The sequence below is a fragment of the Apus apus genome, chromosome 14, assembly GCF_020740795.1.
Source record: "Apus apus isolate bApuApu2 chromosome 14, bApuApu2.pri.cur, whole genome shotgun sequence".
NCBI classification, from domain to species: Eukaryota; Metazoa; Chordata; class Aves; order Apodiformes; family Apodidae; genus Apus; species Apus apus.
Genome location: NC_067295.1, coordinates 9656897 through 9677080, shown reverse-complemented (window position 1 = coordinate 9677080; position 20184 = coordinate 9656897). Strand labels below are relative to the sequence as shown.

At 40.5% G+C, this 20184-nt stretch overlaps 2 protein-coding genes across 3 annotated transcripts in view; one reads left to right on the top strand and one right to left on the bottom strand.

The window, feature by feature from the left end:
* PDXDC1 (pyridoxal dependent decarboxylase domain containing 1) overlaps window positions 1–11383 on the bottom strand; it is a 29498-nt gene extending 18115 nt beyond the window's left edge. Inside the window, exons 1-5 of one of the 2 annotated variants that reach the window (XM_051632650.1) lie at window positions 11042–11383; window positions 4065–4138; window positions 3463–3528; window positions 2982–3065; window positions 2272–2418 (exon numbers count right to left, since the gene is read on the bottom strand). In XM_051632650.1, coding sequence (XP_051488610.1) covers window positions 2272–2418; window positions 2982–3065; window positions 3463–3528; window positions 4065–4138; window positions 11042–11062 — 392 coding nt within the window. In that variant the 5' untranslated portion in view covers window positions 11063–11383. The remainder of the gene's footprint in view (window positions 1–2271; window positions 2419–2981; window positions 3066–3462; window positions 3529–4064; window positions 4139–11041) is intronic. The other variant, XM_051632651.1, reaches the window with a different exon arrangement.
* Window positions 11384–12723: 1340 nt separating this feature from the next.
* On the top strand, window positions 12724–20149 carry MPV17L (MPV17 mitochondrial inner membrane protein like). The gene is made up of 4 exons (XM_051632545.1): window positions 12724–13037; window positions 14578–14648; window positions 15852–15881; window positions 16051–20149. The coding sequence occupies exons 1-4, from the start codon at window positions 12725–12727 to the stop codon at window positions 16225–16227; spliced, it is 591 nt and encodes a 196-aa protein (XP_051488505.1). The 5' UTR covers window position 12724; the 3' UTR covers window positions 16228–20149.
* Window positions 20150–20184: the final 35 nt, after the last annotated feature.

Genomic DNA, 20184 nt, shown 5'->3' with positions numbered 1-20184 from the left:
AGGAAGGAAGGAAGGAAGGAAGGAAGGAAGGAAGGAAGGAAGGAAGGAAGGAAGGAAGGAAGGAAGGAAGGAAGGAAGGAAGGAAGGAAGGAAGGAAGGAAGGAAGGAAGGAAGGAAGGAAGGAAGGAAGGAAGGAAGGAAGGAAGGAAGGAAGGAAGGAAGGAAGGAAGGAAGGAAGGAAGGAAGGAAGGAAGGAAGGAAGGAAGGAAGGAAGGAAGGAAGGAAGGAAGGAAGGAAGGAAGGAAGGAAGGAAGGAAGGAAGGAAGGAAGGAAGGAAGGAAGGAAGGAAAAATGTCTGGGTTCCCTTTCCCTTAAAACCTTGCTTACTAAGAACAGAGCTGGGGAGGAAACGCACAACACGCTTTGTCTGGGTTTCATATATATTTAAATTCTGGACTGCTAGTTTTAAAGAGAATGCAACCTGACATTCCTACTGGAATGATAAGGTAAATGAGCAGAAACCTGCAAACTTTATTATGAAATCACAGATCAAGCTATTTTGTAATACCCAAAATTACTGATGTCATTTGTATTTTAGAGGGTTTGAAAATAAGACCACAATTTAGTACAATCTATTCAGCACACTGCAAGACAGTTTTCCAGATGTTTTAAGTACGTGAGTTACATAAATGAAATATATTTTCCCCAGGAATATTTTAATGATTTTATGGCTATTTTGCCTTCAACCTGATTTATTAGGTGTGTTTCCTTGGAGCTCACAGGGGTGTAGGTGTTTGCTCCTCCCTCACCTTTTTGATCTGCTCTAAGAATCAAACTCAGATGAGTACATTAACATTTATAGTCAAGAAACAAGAACAAAGTAACCAAAGAAGGCAATTCCTCGCTGTCTTAACTATAGAAAAGGGAACAGCAACAGTGAAAGTAGCAGAGATGTCAATTTATTGAGCAACTTGCAAGATAGATTCTTCTTTTAGCATTGCTGGGTGACACACAGATCAGTGGTCCTGCACAGTTCAAGAGTTTGTTTATCAACAAATTTACACAGAGGCTCTGAAACATCTTAGGTTATCACAGATTATCTGATGCACAAACACAGCTGAGTACTCCTGAGTTAAACTCCACAATGACCCATGTGCAAACATTTACTTTACACAACTGTTCTGTGTTCTCACATGGGCTAAGGGAAATTCCTCTAGTGTTGCTCAGAGCCACAGAAATGTCACAAAGTATGAAGCAGTTCACAGCACAGTATTTGTTCAGTGCTGTTGCTTGTGGGTCACAAAACTTTGGGGACCACAGCCCAATAGATAACTTATCATAAATCACAATGTTACTGAATATTTGATTCAAAACAGGAATATTTCTTTTTGTTAGCCATGTCATTTACAAACATAATTGACACACTCCCTATATACACATACATTTGTCAGAATAGCTGGATTACCTGCAACTTCTCACATTTCATCACTGCACAAGGTTTCTACATTTAAGTCAAGGATGGATAAAGATAGTAATTGAATTTATAAAATAATTCTGATAGAGGTGAGCCAAGCAATGTAAGAAAAATCCTTTGTAATTACAACAATGAAATTTAGCTTAACTTCAGTTTTATTTTTACCACTTCATCTTTGACTGCACTAAAAATATAAAAATAAATCTTCTCTTCAGTAACACTGGCAAGACTTTCTGAAAGATAGAGTGTTACGAGAGGGAGAAAGTGGCTGCATGTTTTTGCTTCAGGAAGAAAGACAGGAATTTTTAATCAGTGAAACCCCAACAGCCCCCTGCAATTGATTTCCATTATTCTTCTCTCGTGAACAGTTTAAGGTATCTATGATGAAACAGGCATTTATGGAAGATTTCACTGTACTGTATGTTTCAGTAGTGTCACCTAGCATACCTGGAAAAATAAACTAGATCCAGGAAGAGGAAAGGAGAAGTTAACTGAAAACCTCTTTTAAAAATATTAAGAACCTCAAGCCTCAGCAACATAGCACATGCCTCAAGAAACAAGAATTTACTTGAATGTTTTGCCAACTGTATGTCTGCAACTGTACTTTAGGCCTTAGCTCCACCACGTAGCCCTTATAAAAGGATTTTTAAGGCAACCATGTTACTGAAGTCCCTGCCATTCAACAATAAGTCTTTTTTTTTTTTTTTATAAATGATGCGATGTGTTTCAGACCTTTCAAATAATATTTGTAACTTTGTGGCACAGTGGTTTCTTCTGTTGACACCCTCAGACCAGTCACATGTATTTTAAAACAATTATCACTACCTAGTCAATATGTAAGTTATTCAGTGACTCACCTGAAAAGCCTGCAGAGCCAAAGAGTAGTATCAGAAAGGATCCTTGTCGTAAGTTTTCTCAGTCGTTCCCTGTCCAGCACTGATATATAAGCAGCCAAACTATGTCCCAGTAGAGCCATGTGACCCTGTTCACCCACATTTTGAAGTCTGCAAGCCAGAACACAGTAAATGCCAACTCAGTATAAGTCATGAACATTACAGTAATTTTGGGTTTGCATGTTTCTACTGTTGAGTGGCAGAGTTTCTTGACATGCAATTTTAAATATTTAGCAGAGAGAAGTACAGTACACCACAGTCACCTTCCTGCCATTGTGTATTAACATACTAAAATGCCAATGTAGACAAAAGCACTTGCACTTCACTTGGCCTAGCTGCTTACAATAAAACCACAGCTTCTTTTTAGCCAACCAGCTGCCAGGAGTGGGAACTAAGCACCTTATCTGCATGGGGACTGTAAACTGCATTATACACATACCTTTCCTCATGCAAAGAAAGCTCAGAAGAATTATTAATATCTTTACATGAATAGTTTTATACTTTTAAGAAAGGCAAGCCTAATGCATTATTCTGATATAAGTTGCCTTTAAAAAGTTGCACGATTGCACAACATCTTTCCACTTTAAAACACTTAAATGTATAAGTTCTATAATAATCAGAATTTAAAACAAAATCAGGTATCTTCTACATACAATAAATCATACTGGATTTACCGGTAGGCCTGTGAAGTTTCCTCTTCCTCCTCTCCATGCATGAGGTTCTGAACTAACTGAAGTATGCTCACCATATCCTGGCCACTGTCGTACCAGGGAGCAGAAAGCAAAAAACACATTAAAAAACCCCCCATAAACAAGAGTTAAGTACCAGCATCTAACAAATTTGGGACACTGCATGGTAAGACATGAAGACAACATGGCATTGTTACAGAATGCTGAGCATAGCAACATAAAGGGCTCCTTGCTCTCAGAAAAACAGACAATGAATACAAGGTTTCTGAATCTATTAACTCAAAACCCTACTTAATTATAGTAGGACACTCCAGTAACTATGAACTCAGACTCACAGGAAAACAAATCTGCTGAAATATGAAAACTGTCAGTGTCTCCATTCAACAATGGATTAAGTTTATGTATACAAAAGACTTCACTAGGTTTTGCAATACAAGAGCATAATGTAAAAATTGTTGGTGCCTACCTGCCTTGGAGTGGACCAGGAATATCCTTTCGTGCATACTTCTTTTCATTTTCCTCCTCCACTTTTCTAAGTTAAAGACACAAAAATAAACCATGTATTTAGTCTGAGTTCTAGAACATCAAATGTGTACTTGACTTTGACTTGCAGGAATACATACTGGCATGTTTGCAATCTATTTCACTGACAACAGTTTCATAAATAAATCAGATGAGACTAACACAAATGCTTAGCTCAGACTGAATTAAAGAGTTTATAAGTTTGGGGGGTTTAGTTCTTTTAACAGAAAATGCTAAACTTACAGAAGAGTATTGCATATACAGGAATAAAAAGTTACTTGCACGGCAACAGGAAAAAAAAATAATCAAACATCTCTGAAAAAAGACTTGCTCTGAATATGGCAGAGCATGAATAAAAACACGTACACTTGTTTTAAAAATCTCATCATTTGAGAAATAATGGTGATTTGTATACTGTAAACTTCAGAATGACAATATGACCTTAAACTACTAGGAACATGAGTTCCTTCCTGCTTAATGACAGTGATAATAATAATTCTCCTCTTAGCACAAACTGTCTTTTTTGTAGTTGTCCTTTGCACATACCTTTGATTGTCTTCTAGCATCTTCATTGCTTCATTCAAATTCTTTCCCATTTCTGCTAGAGTAGGGTCGACCATCTTTCAGGGAAAAAATAACTTTTAACAAAAAAAACCAAACTAATTTATTTTACTACTGTCCCACAACATCCTCAACAGAAATTCATGCATTCGGCAGATTGTTTTAATTAGTCTGTGTATATTCATTTAAAAATAACAGTATTTTGTATATCCTGAACTCGAAATACACAAAATGAGAACATAATACTAACCTAAATTAGCCCAAAAGAAAACTCAATTGTGATGTGAATTTTACTACTGATAGATCTAAATTTTTCCTTGACAAGGAAAATCAGATTGTTTTCCTAAATCTTCTTTAATTTCTATACCTCTTTTGGAGTCTGATGGATAATAAAAGAAAAAGCATGAAAAGGCCAGAAGGATTTGAGAAGCACCCAGGTGTTCAAGTAAGTGTTCATTATAATGCTTTAGCTAAAAAATTAAGTATGTGCCATTTTTGCTCAACTGAATGATTTATTTTTCATAACCTTTCTATACCAGTAATAAAAATTCAACTATTCCCTTAAATATAAAAATTAATACGTCATCCTATCTGAAATTAAACCAAAACAAACCCACCAAAAACCTACCAAGGGTCACCCTAATCTCTTTCTACAGAGTATGGAAAACAGGTGATACCCAAATACAATCATAAGTCTCTCGGTGGCAAATCGCATTTAGAAATTATCCTTTTACTTCACCTGAGAACTCATGTTTCTGCACCAAAAAAAGCATTACCTTAACCTCAGCAGAGTTCACCCAGCAGTCTGTTCTCATGTTGTACACTCTCACACACAAAAAGATCCCAGCCCAACAAACCCCCCCTCCAAAACCTAGTCCCCCTGCACAACAGTAACAAAGGAAAAAACTCAAACAACAACAAAAAAAACCAAGAACACACCCAAACCAACCCACCACCAAAGAAGTGAGCGTTCAGTGGATAAGTACAGCAATATTCTTACAAGAAAGCTCCATCTAGAAAAGAAGTTGTTTGGGAAGCTAAACACTGAAAAATTTGACCCAGGCAAGTTTTAGGTCATTAAGCATTTTGATGCAGATTCAGGGGAAAGTTTAACTAAATTGATAGTTTTTGGTTTAATAAATTGCCAGTTCAACTAAGAGGTATTAAAACATGTTCAAATAATAGTTCCTAGGAGAGGTTAATAAAGACAACATTTCTTCCCTAGGAAACACAAGAATGTATTATTTAAGATTGGTCTAGAAAGGGCAGAAATAAAATGGCAGTTTTCTCTGCCATTTCCCTATTCATGTTTCCCTGTCAAACTTTTAACAACAGTAGTTTTCAGATCAGATGAGAAAATACCTAATCCAAATACTCATGTAAATCTATTTTTTCCTATTTCTGGTACCTTCAGAGCAATTTATAATCCCGATTGGAAAGAAGTCTTTTAACTAGACAAAAGAGTAAAACTGACCTGCAGCAGGCAGATTAAGCCAAGACTGACACACTTTTAGAAAAGGCTTATGTTCCAGCTGTTGCAACCCTTCAGTTACACAAAATAGGTAAAAAAAAAAAGAAATCTTGATTTCACTGCTGAAACCAGGTACCAACAAGTATTTTTTTGAAGAGCCTGTCAGAATGGAAAAGCTTTAAAAAGAACTGAATTTCTTTCCCCTGAACCAGTGACACATTCAAAGACAAGCAAATAGTATTTTCCAAAGAACTGCTCTTGCTTTGAAGAAGTCTCTTTTACGAACTCGAAACCAAGAAGCCTGGCAGGAGCTTGTGACACTGACCCAAGAAATCTGGGCAGCAACATTACCCATTTAAGGATCAGATGCAATCTATTACCTTTCTGAAAATGTGAAAAGTATAAGCTGGCAGAGCCTGACTTACCTAGAGCGGTGGATATTAAACCGTATTTGAAAAATAAATGCACCTTGTTGTGAAGGCAGAAGGTAACACCACTGATAAGACCCATGACATTAGAGAGCAAAAAACTTTAAGATACTCAGGTGACCCTGTTTCAGAGTCTCTTCTCCCTTCCTCTGCTTCCCAAATGTGTGCATAGATTCCATAAATTCAACATCAATGCTTCTGCAAAAGATTGGCCCACATACCAAAGCCTCTAGTAGTTAACCCTATAGACTGCTGCTAAGGTTGGGAGATACAGGGGCAGGGATGGTGGCTGTTGAAAAAAATAAATTAAGAAAAATACTACACTTGCTTTGGATAAGTTTATCACATTATCCATCCTGCAGGAATGTAACAGCTTGTCTGCTACAGTATTTGAGAAACAGTATTCCTAAAGGCCTGCACACACTTTCCATCACTGCTGATGGAAACGTGCAATTGTTGCACCCATGCAATACAAGCAAATAGGTTTGCTCATGCAGATGCAGACACAAAAGCAAATTTAATCACAGAAGGTAGTGGGATTAATTTACATGAGGATTTTACACTATCTTCCTCTGGAGGACTGATCAAGAAAATATCGAGTTAAAAGTTACCATATGTTCAAAGACTATTTTTATCAAAATATTTAGAGATTTAACTCATATTATTGCAAGTGGTAGGTGGCTGAACAAATCAGTAGCCAGGCATGGTCACACTGGATCAAACCATGATTGACAGCTCTCTGTATTCCCTTGCTTTAGAAGCAGCCAGTACAAATGTTTGGGGGAAAACCAAAATATTTCCCCACAAGGACTCTTGGCATTTAGCGATAAATGGATTTTTACACTTCTGGCTTCCATAATATGCAATGGCTGTAAGGTCCACAACTTAATTAAGCACTGCATGAAAAGCAGTTCAGATATGAAAAGTTCAAGACCTCATCACAGAGATTAAAAAAAAAAACACAACACACACAGCAAGCATTTGATACTCAGAATACAATATGTATATATAGGTAAAAGAAAAATCTAAACATGATAATTGGCAATATTTCCTTACGTTTTCAGTGGTTTCCAGAGTTGCGCCTCATCAAATAAATTCTGAAAAGAATTCTTACTTAAGAAGTAAGTTTTGCTCCTGGGAGACTTTAAGGGAGTAATTGACTTGACAAAATTTACTGATTGCCACTAATATGCATACTTTAATTCTGGTTGCCATAAAACATGATCAGTAGCTGGAAGGTAGTTATTTGCTTGAACCTTCCTCAGCATCACATGCAAATATTCAAACAGACTGTTTAGTTGAAGACACAAGAGGCATTACAAAAAGGGCTCCGAGCTGATTTTGTTTGTTATTAACACCAAATTCACATGCTAGAATTGCACCAGATGTTAAAACCTGCCTATGCTTCCTTGTGACTCATCCTGTCTCACAAGGTAATACATGCATTGAAACCCCTCTGTCAATAAGGTGGCAAAATAAATATATAAAATACCGTTTTAAAAGTCATAAGAAGTTACGCTGACCTCCAGAAAACGGAATTGAGCAAGTCTTTGAATTCTGATGTGGGCTTAATTGGAACATTAATCCCTTCTGTGCTGTTTTTTTTTTTTTCCTTTCCAATTGCTAAGTGGACATGTAGCAACTTATTTTCTCCCTTGAATTATGGGAAGTAAAAAAAACGCTTTCACAGCTACATACTGAATTTTATATATGCTTCCTTCTCTGCTCACATTAGCAAGGACATGTAGGTGGGAAGCAGAAGACTATCTACTTACTTTAAGCAGAAAGAAGAACAGGTGTGGCAAAGTTGCAACAACAAACCACTCAGTTAAAGTTTTCTGAATACGCTTCATTAACAAGTAATATGTTGCTTAGTTTAGTCTGTAAATGGGATCAAGTATGTATAAAATCAAATCAGTAATAAACAGAGTGCTTTTTTCATGTTCTTGAACTATTTTTAGAAAGAAATTGGCAGACTATGCATTCTCAAACACCTCCCAAAGCACAGGACAACACACTTTTTGAGGGGGTTAAAACAGCTGCATTAGATATTTTATTAGCCTTCATTTCTGCACCCAGAAACTCTCCTAGTATTGTGGGGTCTGGCTCTGGTCAGAGTTAGATGGATCCTTTGACCAGGTGAGTTACACGACATGCAATGTCCTTTCAAGCTCTAAGAAAGCACCAGTCATGGCTTCTTCCTTCAAGGTATCCATTCAACAACCTGACACCTTCTGTCTCCTTAAGCCCATGAAAGATTCTGATATTCAGTACCTTGCTTTGATCTTTATCACTTGTTGCCTTCAAAACGTCTTAATCCAATTCACCAAGGTTAACTTGCAACAGGTGTGATTTGTGGTTACTTCCCTATTTTGTAACTAACTGGTTCTTAAGTACTTTGAACTGTAAACTGCTTTTGGTTTTACAGGCAGTGTGTCTCACCTAGGGGTCACAGGCAGCTGGGGAGGAATAAGGGGCCATTGTCTAGTTGTGATAAGACTGAATGTTTACGAACAAATTCAAAGAGGAGAATGTTGCTTCATGTACCACTGTTTTACAATCTTGATTTTGCATTTCTGTAGCCTGTATTTCTAATATAAGACAGGGACAATTTTAAAACAGTCTGTATAAAGTACTGTGTGTGCAGAGAAACTTACAGGTGTAGCTCATTCAGTATTTCATGAGATATAAGCATTGTTTTCCCACTATGTCATTACATTTGCCTTGAAGAAAGCTTTACTATCCAAAACCAAAAAACTGTCCTCAACAGTAAATTAATCTCAAACAATACCAGTATTCTTCAGCCAAAAGAATACTGTATTTATTGTCCAGGCTAAGTTTTAGATAACAAATTAAAAAGCAGCCATTTCCTGACTGTTAGGCTTCAATAAAAACAAGTTTACAGGTATTTGCTCTTCTATCTTTATCACTTCCTTGCCATGCAGCAGGATCTGCACACAAGCCTGCTGTCACAAGTTTTGGGTACAGTTACCAGGATGTTGTCACCATTAACACAGTAGCAAAAGACAAGTCACAGCTTGAGCAAGAAACCAAAACAGTATTTCATGTTTAGTGAAAACACTGCGACAAAAACAAGTTACAAAGAAAGAATTTCCCCTATTTTACCATCAACAAAATCACCTAACTTGAAACTTTAAATGTTAAAAAATGAAATTTAGCACAGGTTTCCAGAAGAAATTAAAATTTGCGTTCACCTCAAAAAAAGATTGCTGGATTTAAAATAGAATTCATTCTATATATACACCACTTATGACACACAATATTCACACATCAAAAAAAGCCCCTGAAACATTTGATAAAACTAATTAGCAAAACTGAACTACGAGGTTGCTGGTGTGCACACCTGTGTGTCAGATTCTACAACAGTTTTCCTCACAATCCTATCATGCTAAGTTTTCAGTTCTTGAGAAGTTTCTCATCTGCTAAAAAAAAATTAATATATATCTTTTTCTATGTGCAAGTACCTATTTACTGTAGTCGTTCAAGGTCACCATCTATGACAGCTAATTAGGTGATTCTACCAAAATGCTTTCTTCATTATGAAAAATACAAGTTTGGAACATTTTTAATACCAGTTTAAAAGTACTTATCACTGCCATATATTTATATGTGTAGTTTTATTGAGATAAGGAGAAAATCCATAATTCAAATAAAAGAGAGTCTTAGGTGTATTATGAGAATGCTTAAAGAAGCACAATGTAAGTGGACACACATTCTCTGAGGATAATCATATCCCAGCTTGGATGAATTTCAAATTTATTTAGGGACAAAACTTCTTATACGTCATGCTCAAGACTAGATAAAGTGCAGATTGTACCATTATTCTGCATGAGTCCCATTGACAAAGACCATATTCTACACTAGTATACTCAATTAAGTTTTACTTAAGAAATTAAAACTTTTCAGAACAAGCTGTGGCCACTGTAGTCAGTTTTGTAACTAGTAAAGAACTTCAGCTTTTTAAAGGTTACCAAATACTCTTTAATACTGTATTCATGTGGTTTGTAATATATATTTTTGCTACCAATTCATTAACCACATCAGAAGGACACTTTCTCAATTTCCTTACTGTTCAGTTCGCTAGGGCACATCCTTTTTAAAGTTCTCTAGCAAATTCCAAAGATCACATAAAACTGAACATGCTCTGTACAGTAAATGATTTGAAGGGGAACATCTCTTAAGCATACAAAGTATAAATTACTTCAAAGCTACACTGTCCTAGAAGACACACAACATGGCTGATAAGGTATGTATCAGCAGCCACTCCATCCTCACATCTAGAGCAGGTCTTTGAGCAACAGCAGGTGCCACGGCAGCCCACAGAAGTGTGGCAGGTCCCAGACTACAAGATCCTGACTGACTCACAGTGACCAAGGCAAAATAAGTTTTGTCAGCCACTTAGCAGTATTACAGAATCAATGTTTGCTTTGTACAGTGCACTGGACAGAAGAGAGCACACACAGGGCAGCAAACATCTCCAGTATGAATTGAATAAAAAAGGCAATGCAATAATATTTACTATGCTCCTGAAGCCTAAAATTCACATCAAAAAAGCTCCGTCTTCTTTTTTTTTACAAAAACCAAACCAAACCAACAACAAAAAAAACCACGGTCCTAAATCAGTGTCCTGGTACTTATTCAGAGTTTTAATAGATGCAGCACAGCGGTGGCACAGGGCGACGAACGCCAAGTGCTGTGGCTGGGGAGCGGGACACGCCTGGGGGCTTCACTGGTGTCTCAAGGCTTCCTGAAAACAAGTTGACTCAGGCCCGGGTGGCACAGCCCTCCTCGGCGGAGGCGGACCAAGAGCCCCGGTGGAGCCGCGACACCGCCGATGCGCTGGGGAAGCGTCACCCCAAGCCTCTGCCACCGCTGACTCCGGCCCCACCGCCCCGCCAGCGACGCGACCGGCAGGGCCCGCTCACCCCCAGGGCCGCCGTCCCGCAGGGCCCGCCGCGCCCTGCACCCCTCCGCCCGCAGGTGCCCTAGCCCCTTGGGCCGCCCCCTCCCACGCCAGCCTAACACCGGGACGCCCCGCAGACCTTCTCCAGAGAGGCATCCATAACCGGCGGAGTCGCCGGTGCGCGTCGCCTCCCCGCCGGGCACTTCCGTCTCAGCCCCGGCCGGCTCCACGCTGGCAGCGCTGACGAGGCCGCAGCGGGAGGGGCGGGGAACGCGCTCACCTAGGGAACGGCGGCAGGCCCGCCCCGCGGCCGAGACCACCGCGGCAGTGGTGCGGGGAGGATCCACGGCAGCCGCACTGCCGAAGGCACGGCGGGACCGCGCACCGTGACAGCACGGGCTGGGGAGAGCGCAGCCCCCTCCCTTTCCTGCGCACAGCGCCCGCTGCCGCCTCCCCCACCCGCTGGTGGAACCGTCCCGGAGAACGACCGGGAGGTGACAGATATTTGCGCATGTGCAGGGAGCATGGACCGGGAGATGATCGATTCCCGCCGGGGAGCGGAGCAGGGACGCGAGAGCTTCCAGGGAGTTGCCGCCGCCGAGTTGCGGGTTCGAATCCCCACGGATCAGGTCCTGGCAGCCTGGTACTCCGGGAAGGTTCTGCGCGGCTCCAGCCTTCACAAACCTCCCGGCTGGCTTTATTTCTGTTCTTTCGGGCTGGGGTTATTTTGCGGTACATATTCCTCTTCCTTTTAGCGCCATTTTTAGTATTTAATAGCATAGCTTGCAGATATCATTGATGTTCTGTTTTTCTCAGGCCCACAGCTATGTGTTCGGATTGCAAGGTGGTAAGGACAGCTCATGGGCCCTGACTTTGTCTCCCAAAGACTGGGCAGCTCGCTCTACTTTGTTATTAAACTGTATTTCAATCTGTAAGCCATCCATGCCTATTTGTAGTAATTCCTGGAAGGTCTCATTATGCAAATTAATGTTTCAAATGCAATAATCCCAGTTAACATGAGGACACCAAGTGAATGGGGACGTTTCTCTGCATTAAGTCTGCAGCCACAGTCAGACCAAGAATAAAGTCCCGATGCGCTCCTTGTCTTGCCGCGGCCAAGGGCTGCCATGCGGGACAGAAGCCTCCCTAGCTGTCAGCTCACTATTGGCTTCAGATCTGCTGCGTGGCAATGCTTCTATGTACAAAGCTGTGTACACCAGGCTCCTGAATAAACATACATCACTTCTGGATTTACTCTTAAATTGTGTCAACAGCAGAGGGCAAAGCAGAGGAACTGCACAGGCTGCTGCTGCTCAGCAGGTGTGCATCAGCCTTGCTCAGTGAGGTAACAGAAACCAGACAGCACAACAGCAAAACTAAAAAGCAGCAGCCATAACCTACTGCAAGCGAGCGACAAGGAAGTAATTAAAAAGATAATAAGCAAGCAGTGCTTAGTTTTCACTTGTTTCTTAATTGTTGCAGCAATACTCGGCGGTGCACCTTGGACCAAAGCCCAGACAACACAGTGACCTCCTTCTCCCAAATGAAAGCAGTCACTTGAAAAATAACCCCACGAACTCGAGCCTGGGTGCCTAGCGATCACCCGCGGGCATACCGGAGACCGGCGCGGACGCGGCGATGCCGAGCACGGGGCACGCCGCGGTATGCCGGCCTGCCCTGGCATGAGCAGGCCCGGCGAAGGCGGCACCCCGGGCGGGGCAGCCCTGAGGGGGAGCGGGGTCCACAGTGATGGCGAGGGCGGCGGCGGGCGGACCCTCAAGGAGGAGGAGGCGGCGGAGGCGGGCGGAAGAGGCGGCGAGCGATGGCCTGGGAGCTGCTGCGCGGCGGGGTACGGCGCTTCCCCTGGCTCTGCAACGTGCTGCTCTACGGCGGGCTCTTCGCGGCGGGCGACGCGGCCCAGCAGCTGTGGCGGCGGCGGCGGGGGCAGCCGCTGGACTGGGCGCAGACGCGGCGCGTAGCGGTGGTGGCCCTCGCCTTCCACGGCAACTTCAGCTACATCTGGCTGCGGGCGCTGGAGCGGGCGCTGCCCGGCCGCCGCCCGACCGCTGTCCTCGGCAAGGTGCTCTGCGACCAGCTTCTCGGTGCGCCCGTCGCTGTCCTTGCCTTCTACACGGGTAAGTGCCGCCATCTCGGGGCGGCCGGGCTCGCCGAGCGGCCGGGGGCGTCGATCGGAGGACCCCGGCGCACGCAGGCAGGTGCAAGCTCGGAGTGCGCGCACCGAAAGCGGGACTTTTCACTCCAGGTAGGACGGGGTGGTTGTGTACCGCCCTGCCCGCCCGACCTGCCGGGCGGTGATCGCTGCGGGCCGGCTGCCGCAGCCCCAGAAACGCCGGTGTGGGGCTGTGTAGGGCTTGGGCAGCGGGCTCGCTGCGTGCTGTGTGTCCCTGCCGAGGCACTGCCGGCACAAGGCCTCGGAAAACGCCGCAGCCCCTCGCAGAGCTGCGCTGGGAGCTCGGGAAGCGATTTGGGACCTGCCAGCGCCGGCAGCTCTTCCCCGCGGGCCCTCTGCCGCCTGCAGCACTTGGGAACTTTAAAAGTGGGGGTGCTGAGCCAAAGAGGAGTCCTGCCCTGGGCTCGGTTGGCTGCGTAGGATTTAATTAGTTGCAAGGAATTCAAAGCACCTTACAAGGATTGTACCGGCTTGAATTGCTCTGCTCAGTGCTCAACATCATCTGACTCGTTTTCGAAACACAATTAGCTGTAAATGTCAGCAAATACTGAACTTCAGCAAGTAAACTGTACCATCTTCTGCTGTAAGAATGTATAGAAATACAGCTTACTGCTGTTAGGCAGCAATTCATAATCTCAAAAGTTACTAAGAGACTTAGAGAAGACTTGTATCTATTTCTAAAATAATAGTAAGAAAATCAATAGGTGAGACTAATGTAAAACAAGACTCTCATTTAATTTAGACTTCATGTAGAAGAAAAGCAAGACGGGTACTCTTCTTGCCTGGTATTGTGAGATTGGCATTTTATGAGTCTGACAGGAAAATAATTCAGTTTGTCATTGAAGAGAAATGAAGGAAGAAGTCAAACATCAGATACTTACTTTCAAATTCCTATCTGCCTGTGTCAGAATGTAAGATCAGAAAAATGTGAAGGACCACAAAAGGAATGGGAAAAAATCTCTAAAGTGGGCAGCAAAAGAATGTATCCATTGACATACTGATAATGGGTATTTAGACATAGCATAGCTGGTCTGAGCACCTTTGGGCCTTTACTTATGCTCAAATAGGTAGCTTTTGATTTTAGATTGATTCATTAAAGAATGTAATACCTTCAAGGATCTGAGTCATATCTGCAATTCAACAATACGCAGAATGCCTTATTCTGTCTATCTCACAGGTGTAAAAGGTACTTTCACCAAATCTGTTCCACTGGCATACCAGTGGTGGATTATATAATTCAGTATATTATACAAATACATAGTATATTCCAGTTGATCTTTGATATCAACACTGAGAGCCAAGTCAATGGATGAGGAGAGATGATGTAGCATGGTTAAGTATCTGGAATTTTTTCTTTGTAATGATATCAGCTTTTCTTTCAAAACTATTTCAATGTATTTTGAGAAGAGTTTGGGATATAATTCAAATAAGTGAACATTTCATTTTTGCTGTTTTTCTGACTGTTGTAAATATTTTGCTACTAGGTATGAGTATTCTGCAGAGGAAAGAGGATATCTTCTCAGACTGTAAAAAGAAATTTTGGAATACATATAAGGTGAGGCAAGCTAGTCACTTACCACGCACCTAAGCAAAAAAAAAAAAAAGGATCAAACATTTGAAATACATCTTCCTCTGACAGCATTTCTCTCACTTCATTATTTGATTATGTGTAGGAAGCTGTAAGTACCATGAGTCATCTGAAGTCAGGGTAGTTTGCAGCAGGCACTGGATGAAATTATGCCATATAAAAAATGTGCAATGTTTATATACATAACACTTGCACCCAGCTCTGTTTGAATGAGAGCCCTACAATACAACACTGATTAAGACTGTACTACAGTTTATCTTAAGAAGTACCCATACACCACTGTTCAGTTATTAATGCTGTTTACAACACCTACATGTACACCTCTAAAAATAATTTGATACAGAAACATCTTTTTTAGGAATCAATTTCAGCCTGTATTTTTCAGCGCAGTCTTCTCACTTTCAGAAACACAATCCCTTGTTATAAGATGATATTGGTATAAATAGCTGGTTTTGGTTTGCCTTTCTACATACACAGGAAAAAATAACCCACGCTACCTCAGAGCTGCACAAATTAAGAATTTTAAAGACTTCTCAGGCACAAGAAGAAAGATAGATTAGTAGAAAAAAATACAATAGAAGGAGAAACTGCGATGTAATGTGAATTACTCTCCACACTGTGGAATTATATGAGTAGGACAGAAAAGGGTAATTTTCATTCCTATGGAGTATGATTCTAAAAACAGTGACCACTACATCCTGTCAAAACATACGGTTTCTATTGACATGTTCTATGAGTAAATTATCATTGTTTTTTGAAAAAAATAGCCTTACATGCAGTCTAACTAGAAGGAGCATTGCAAGTGTGAAATAAATAGCATTCAGTGATATTTTTCATTCATGGCTGAGAGTAATGTTCAGACACTTAAACATTTGCTCATCCATCTGGTAAATATGGTTATGTATCTAGTGTCAGGTGACTATGAAGACTTAACTGTGCCTAGAGTTTTGTATTTAAAAATAGTTAGGATAATGTGTTTGAGAAACTCCCAGTCTAGTGGCTCATGAAGAAGTTTAATATTGCAGCCTTAATTTAAGCAATTTAATTTACATTTGAACAGCTTTTATTCAGTTTACTCAAATATGCCGTAGTCTTTGATAAATCTGGTAACAAAAAATGAATCTTTGTGGCTGAAGTCTAAGAGTAACTAATTATTCATTTTCATTTCAGACAGGACTGATGTACTGGCCTTTTGTGCAGGTGAGTTTTCAGTGTAACTCAAGTTAGCCTTTCTTTCTCATAAAACCTAATCCAAAGCATTTTTAGTATATCTAATCTAGTGAGAAGTCAGTGGAAGTTGCTGGATGTGTAGATGTAGGATGTAACAATGCCTGGAGCACTAACTGAGCTCTCTTTCCTTCCAACACAGCTTTCAAACTTCATTTTGGTCCCTGTTTACCTGCGAACAGCCTACACTGGGCTCTGTGGCTTTGTCTGGGCTACCTTCATTTGCTTTTCCCAACAGAGTGGAGATGGCACAGCAAAGTCAGCATTTATGTGGCTCCAAAGAGAGGTCAATGCAGATGAAGAATCATCAGAGAAATAAGAACTTTAGTTATGAACACATTCTAAATAGTTAACTGAGTTTATAAAAGGCAGTAAAGCACACTGAAGCCTCATTGCTGTGTTCAGAATAATCAGTCATCTCAACATTTGTTGATTAGTATAAGCAGTGGAATGGTTTGTCCTTGTGCCTGGTTATTTTTCATAAAAGAGGCCAATTGTATATTGACTTTTAATTATTTTCATGCTGCCAGCCCATCTCTTTTGGGAACAATCGACTTACAGGACAGTCCAAGCATTTGCACATCATGTCAGACCACCTCGCTGGGGAGAAATATTAACCGTAAGTTCATTTTCAAGCAAATCGTAATTTCTAGAAAAAAGGGAATAGAACATGAAAGCATCGGTTGTTGGACTTGACAATTGTTATCAGTGCAAGACTGCTTTTGCAGAACGAAATCTAATGGGTTTCTTATCTAAGAAGTGGCATTGAATCTGTTTTATTGAGAGCAAATTCATTAATTCATTGAATGTAAAAAATCTGAAATATATCTGTACAGCTTTTATCTTAACTGGGAGAATAAAGATAACTAAGTTTGGGCAGAGTTCTATAGGGTGGATGCTGTGTAGTCACACTTGGGAGAAGCATCAGTCATAAGCAGCTCCTGCACAATAAAACCTAACTAAACACTGCAGTGAGCTTTTGCTTTGTCTATGACTTCTTCCTTTGCCCCTCAAGGATCAAAGTATTGAAGAGTACATGGGAGTCTTGACACTTTCACTCTTTTCTGCTGTTCCATTGTGTTCAAGATATAATTAAGATTTTGAAGAAAAAGAGCATGGGAAGGAAGGTAATGTGAGTGCAAGAATCCATCTCAAAACAATCCAGCTATACATAAAGAACTTCCCTTTCTTTTTCAAACGGATTTTAAACATTCCTGTTCATAAAATACACTGTGTAACTGCACACAGGAGACTAGGAAAAAGGGAAAATTAATTATAGAACTGTTTTGTTAGCTGAGGATCAGGTCTGAATGCAAGTGTGCTCACTGGTATTTTTTAAATGTGCATATCTATCTCAGAACAGGGGCTGTTCAGATTTCTGTGACTGCAGTAAATTGAAATCAAACCAGTAAAGGAGCCTTTGGTTCATTCAAATGGGATTTTATGCCTTTAAGTTGTTAAATGGTAAGCTTGAAATAATATCTTACTTAAACCATCTTAATGATAATTGTAAAGACAAGACTCAACCCTCTTTTTTACGAGATAATAAACCACTTTGAGGAATGTCTGAATTCCTCAGTCATCTCTCAATAGTAAAATAAAGCCTGCTTAGGCTATAAGCATACATTCCTTTAGCCAGCAGCTGTACTACTCACTATATCGCTTACAATTATTTGTCATTGTGGGAGCCCAGTGCTGCTTAGCTCAGACAGGAAATGGGATCAGTGCAAAACCTGCCCAGTCAACCTGTTTAGGATAACCCAGTGGTCAAGAGTGATGCAAGATACCTGTATGGCTTTGACTACAGGACTTAATGGGAAGAGGGTAGACGGCAGGGAGCTGCTTCTACAGTCTGTTTTGCTGGCAGAGAGGTGGAGAAGGTAGTTGCCCTCTCAGGACAGACAGGTCATTCCAATTCCATCTACCGCTGCACAGGCAGACATGGAAGAGGACACCTGTCTATAAACTTAAGGTTAAATTAATTTTAATTGACTTCCACCACCTGTAGTGTGGACATCTGCAACATGGCTAATCGGTTTAAGCTCTGTTTACAGTCAATGGTGGAAAATAGGTAGTTTTAGACATTTGTTTTAAGGTATGGCGAATTGTACATTGTGTGTACCTTTACTACAGAAGTGTCTACTTTCCATCGATAACACAGAGTCTCAGGTGACTGGCTGCTGTGTAGTTAGCTTCACTGTAGATGCTCATATGTGGTGAATTGAATTCCTCTGATTGGTGTCTATCCTACATGTCCCTGGGGGAACAATTTTGTGGGTGTTGCTGCATGAAACCCACAGAGGGAACTGGGCGGTCCTGATGCTGGGCATCCCAGTAGGAGTCGAAATCCACAGAGGAACTAACTGTGTTTTATCTGGCTACTTAAAAAATGAAAGATGAGTGAATAGATGTTTCAGACAGTTGTAGTTGTTAAATTATTATTGTGTGTATGAAGTCCTCAGGATAAAGAAGCAATTTCAGTAGTGTTTTTTCTGTTGATATTTTTAGGATCTGAATAGTGTTTTAAAGTCTGTATTCAGTGAGACTTAGAAGTGTCAAATAAGGTGTACTAATTAAGTATTAGACCTTTTTATAGAAGCTATTTATTTTTTTTTTCTGCTTGTGCCTTAAGTGTTTCATGATTAATAGAATTCACTTGCAGAAGGGAACTGGAAAGTAATGACATTAAAAGGAATAGTGTTGGTTTGCTGTAAGTAGTGTGTGGTGTTCTGCTACAACTCAGTGCAAAAAACATTTCTACATGGGTATTGCTGGTAAAACTTAATCCCCAGGTGAATTAAGAATTTAAAACTTATTTTCATGATCTGTATAATGCTGATGCTTTTCTCCAGCAGGAGTACTTAATGAATGGAAGATCCATCTTTTATTTTAAATGGCTTAAAAACTTAAAGAAGCTGTGCTTTATTGCTCTATGCTTTTGTGCTACTAGCTTTTTGCTTGGGAATTTGACCTAAATCCTGCTTTGTCTTCTAGTTTCTCTGACTGCTGGCTTCAGGGTTTCTCTCCATGTTTCCATTACTTGAAGTACAGTTCTTTCATGTAATGGAAGCCTGTAGCGTTTCACTTCCACAGTTTCTCATGTTAAGGGACCTGACAGTTAAGTAACCCAACTCCTTTTTCATATATATTTTTTTTTTTAATTACAAGCATGGATTTGTCTTAAAAACGTTTCAGACCCACATAATACAAAACAATGAAGCTGTGTTGGGGCAAATTCTCAGTCTGCATAAATTAATGCATAATCTAAAGATTTTCTGCCTCTTATCAATCTAGTTTGAGGATCTAATGTCTTGTTAAAGACTTCATTTTTTTTTTTGACAATTTTTTTGGCTTAGGAGATTAATTTAACAGAATAACAGAATGGTTGAGGTTGGAAAGGACTTCTGGATGTTCAGCCTAAGTCATCTAGTCCAGCTGTATTTGACATATATATTAACTTTTGTTTGCTTCTTAGAGTAATTAAGTGATTTCTTAAAGAAAAAAAGATGTACAAGAGTTTTCCTTTCAAAAACAGTCGTATGGATTTATGACTATTTCAAGGAATTGCACTGATCTTCTTGCCAGCTGAACATGCAGATTTCCATAACCAGAAAAAGGAACAGAATTACGTAGGTGCTCTGGAAGGAAGGAACACAATAGCTACTAGGCATGCATTCAGGTGACGTTTTCATGTTATGTGTCCTCTCTAACAGCAAATGGGATGAAAAGACTTTTATACCAGGTGCAGTTCCAACTTTGTGTTATTCTGGATTGCTGTGGAGATGTAGAGCCTGAATTTGATAAAATGATAATGTAAAAATGTATTTTTGTACTGCAAATCTTTTATGCAAATATACCTCCTGTGCTTACTGGTATGTGAAATACATCCTTCTAGGTTTGGAAAATTCACCAGAAGGTCTTTTTCTGGTCTTTTTCACACTAGAAACAACCATCCGGTAACACAGCATAAACCAGTTTCATACTGCAGTGAAGGTGAAACTGCCTGTAGTTTGTTACTGTATCTGATATGTTCTCTATATAGCACAACCTTTGAAATCTATGCAGCTTCAGCCTTCTGATTCTCTGCTGTGCCAATGCTTTCTGCTCATGCTCCTGCCTCTTCTGCTAGTGCCAATTAAGTAGGATGTGCAAGAAATACTTGGATTTGAGTAAAATAATTCATCTCAAGTTGACTGAAAAATGTCTGGTTTTGCAAAGACTTAATAAACATTAAATGCTGTTCTTTGGCTCTGTCTGTCTTTAACTAGTGTGGGGG

Coding starts and splice junctions, on each gene's coding strand:
- MPV17L (XM_051632545.1), top strand. CDS start 12,725: ATGGCCTGGGAGCTGCTGCGCGGCGGGGTACGGCGCTTCCCCTGGCTC. Junction 13,038..14,577: donor TGTCCTTGCCTTCTACACGG/GTAAGTGCCGCC, acceptor TTTTGCTACTAG/GTATGAGTATTCTGCAGAGG. Junction 14,649..15,851: donor AATTTTGGAATACATATAAG/GTGAGGCAAGCT, acceptor TTTTCATTTCAG/ACAGGACTGATGTACTGGCC.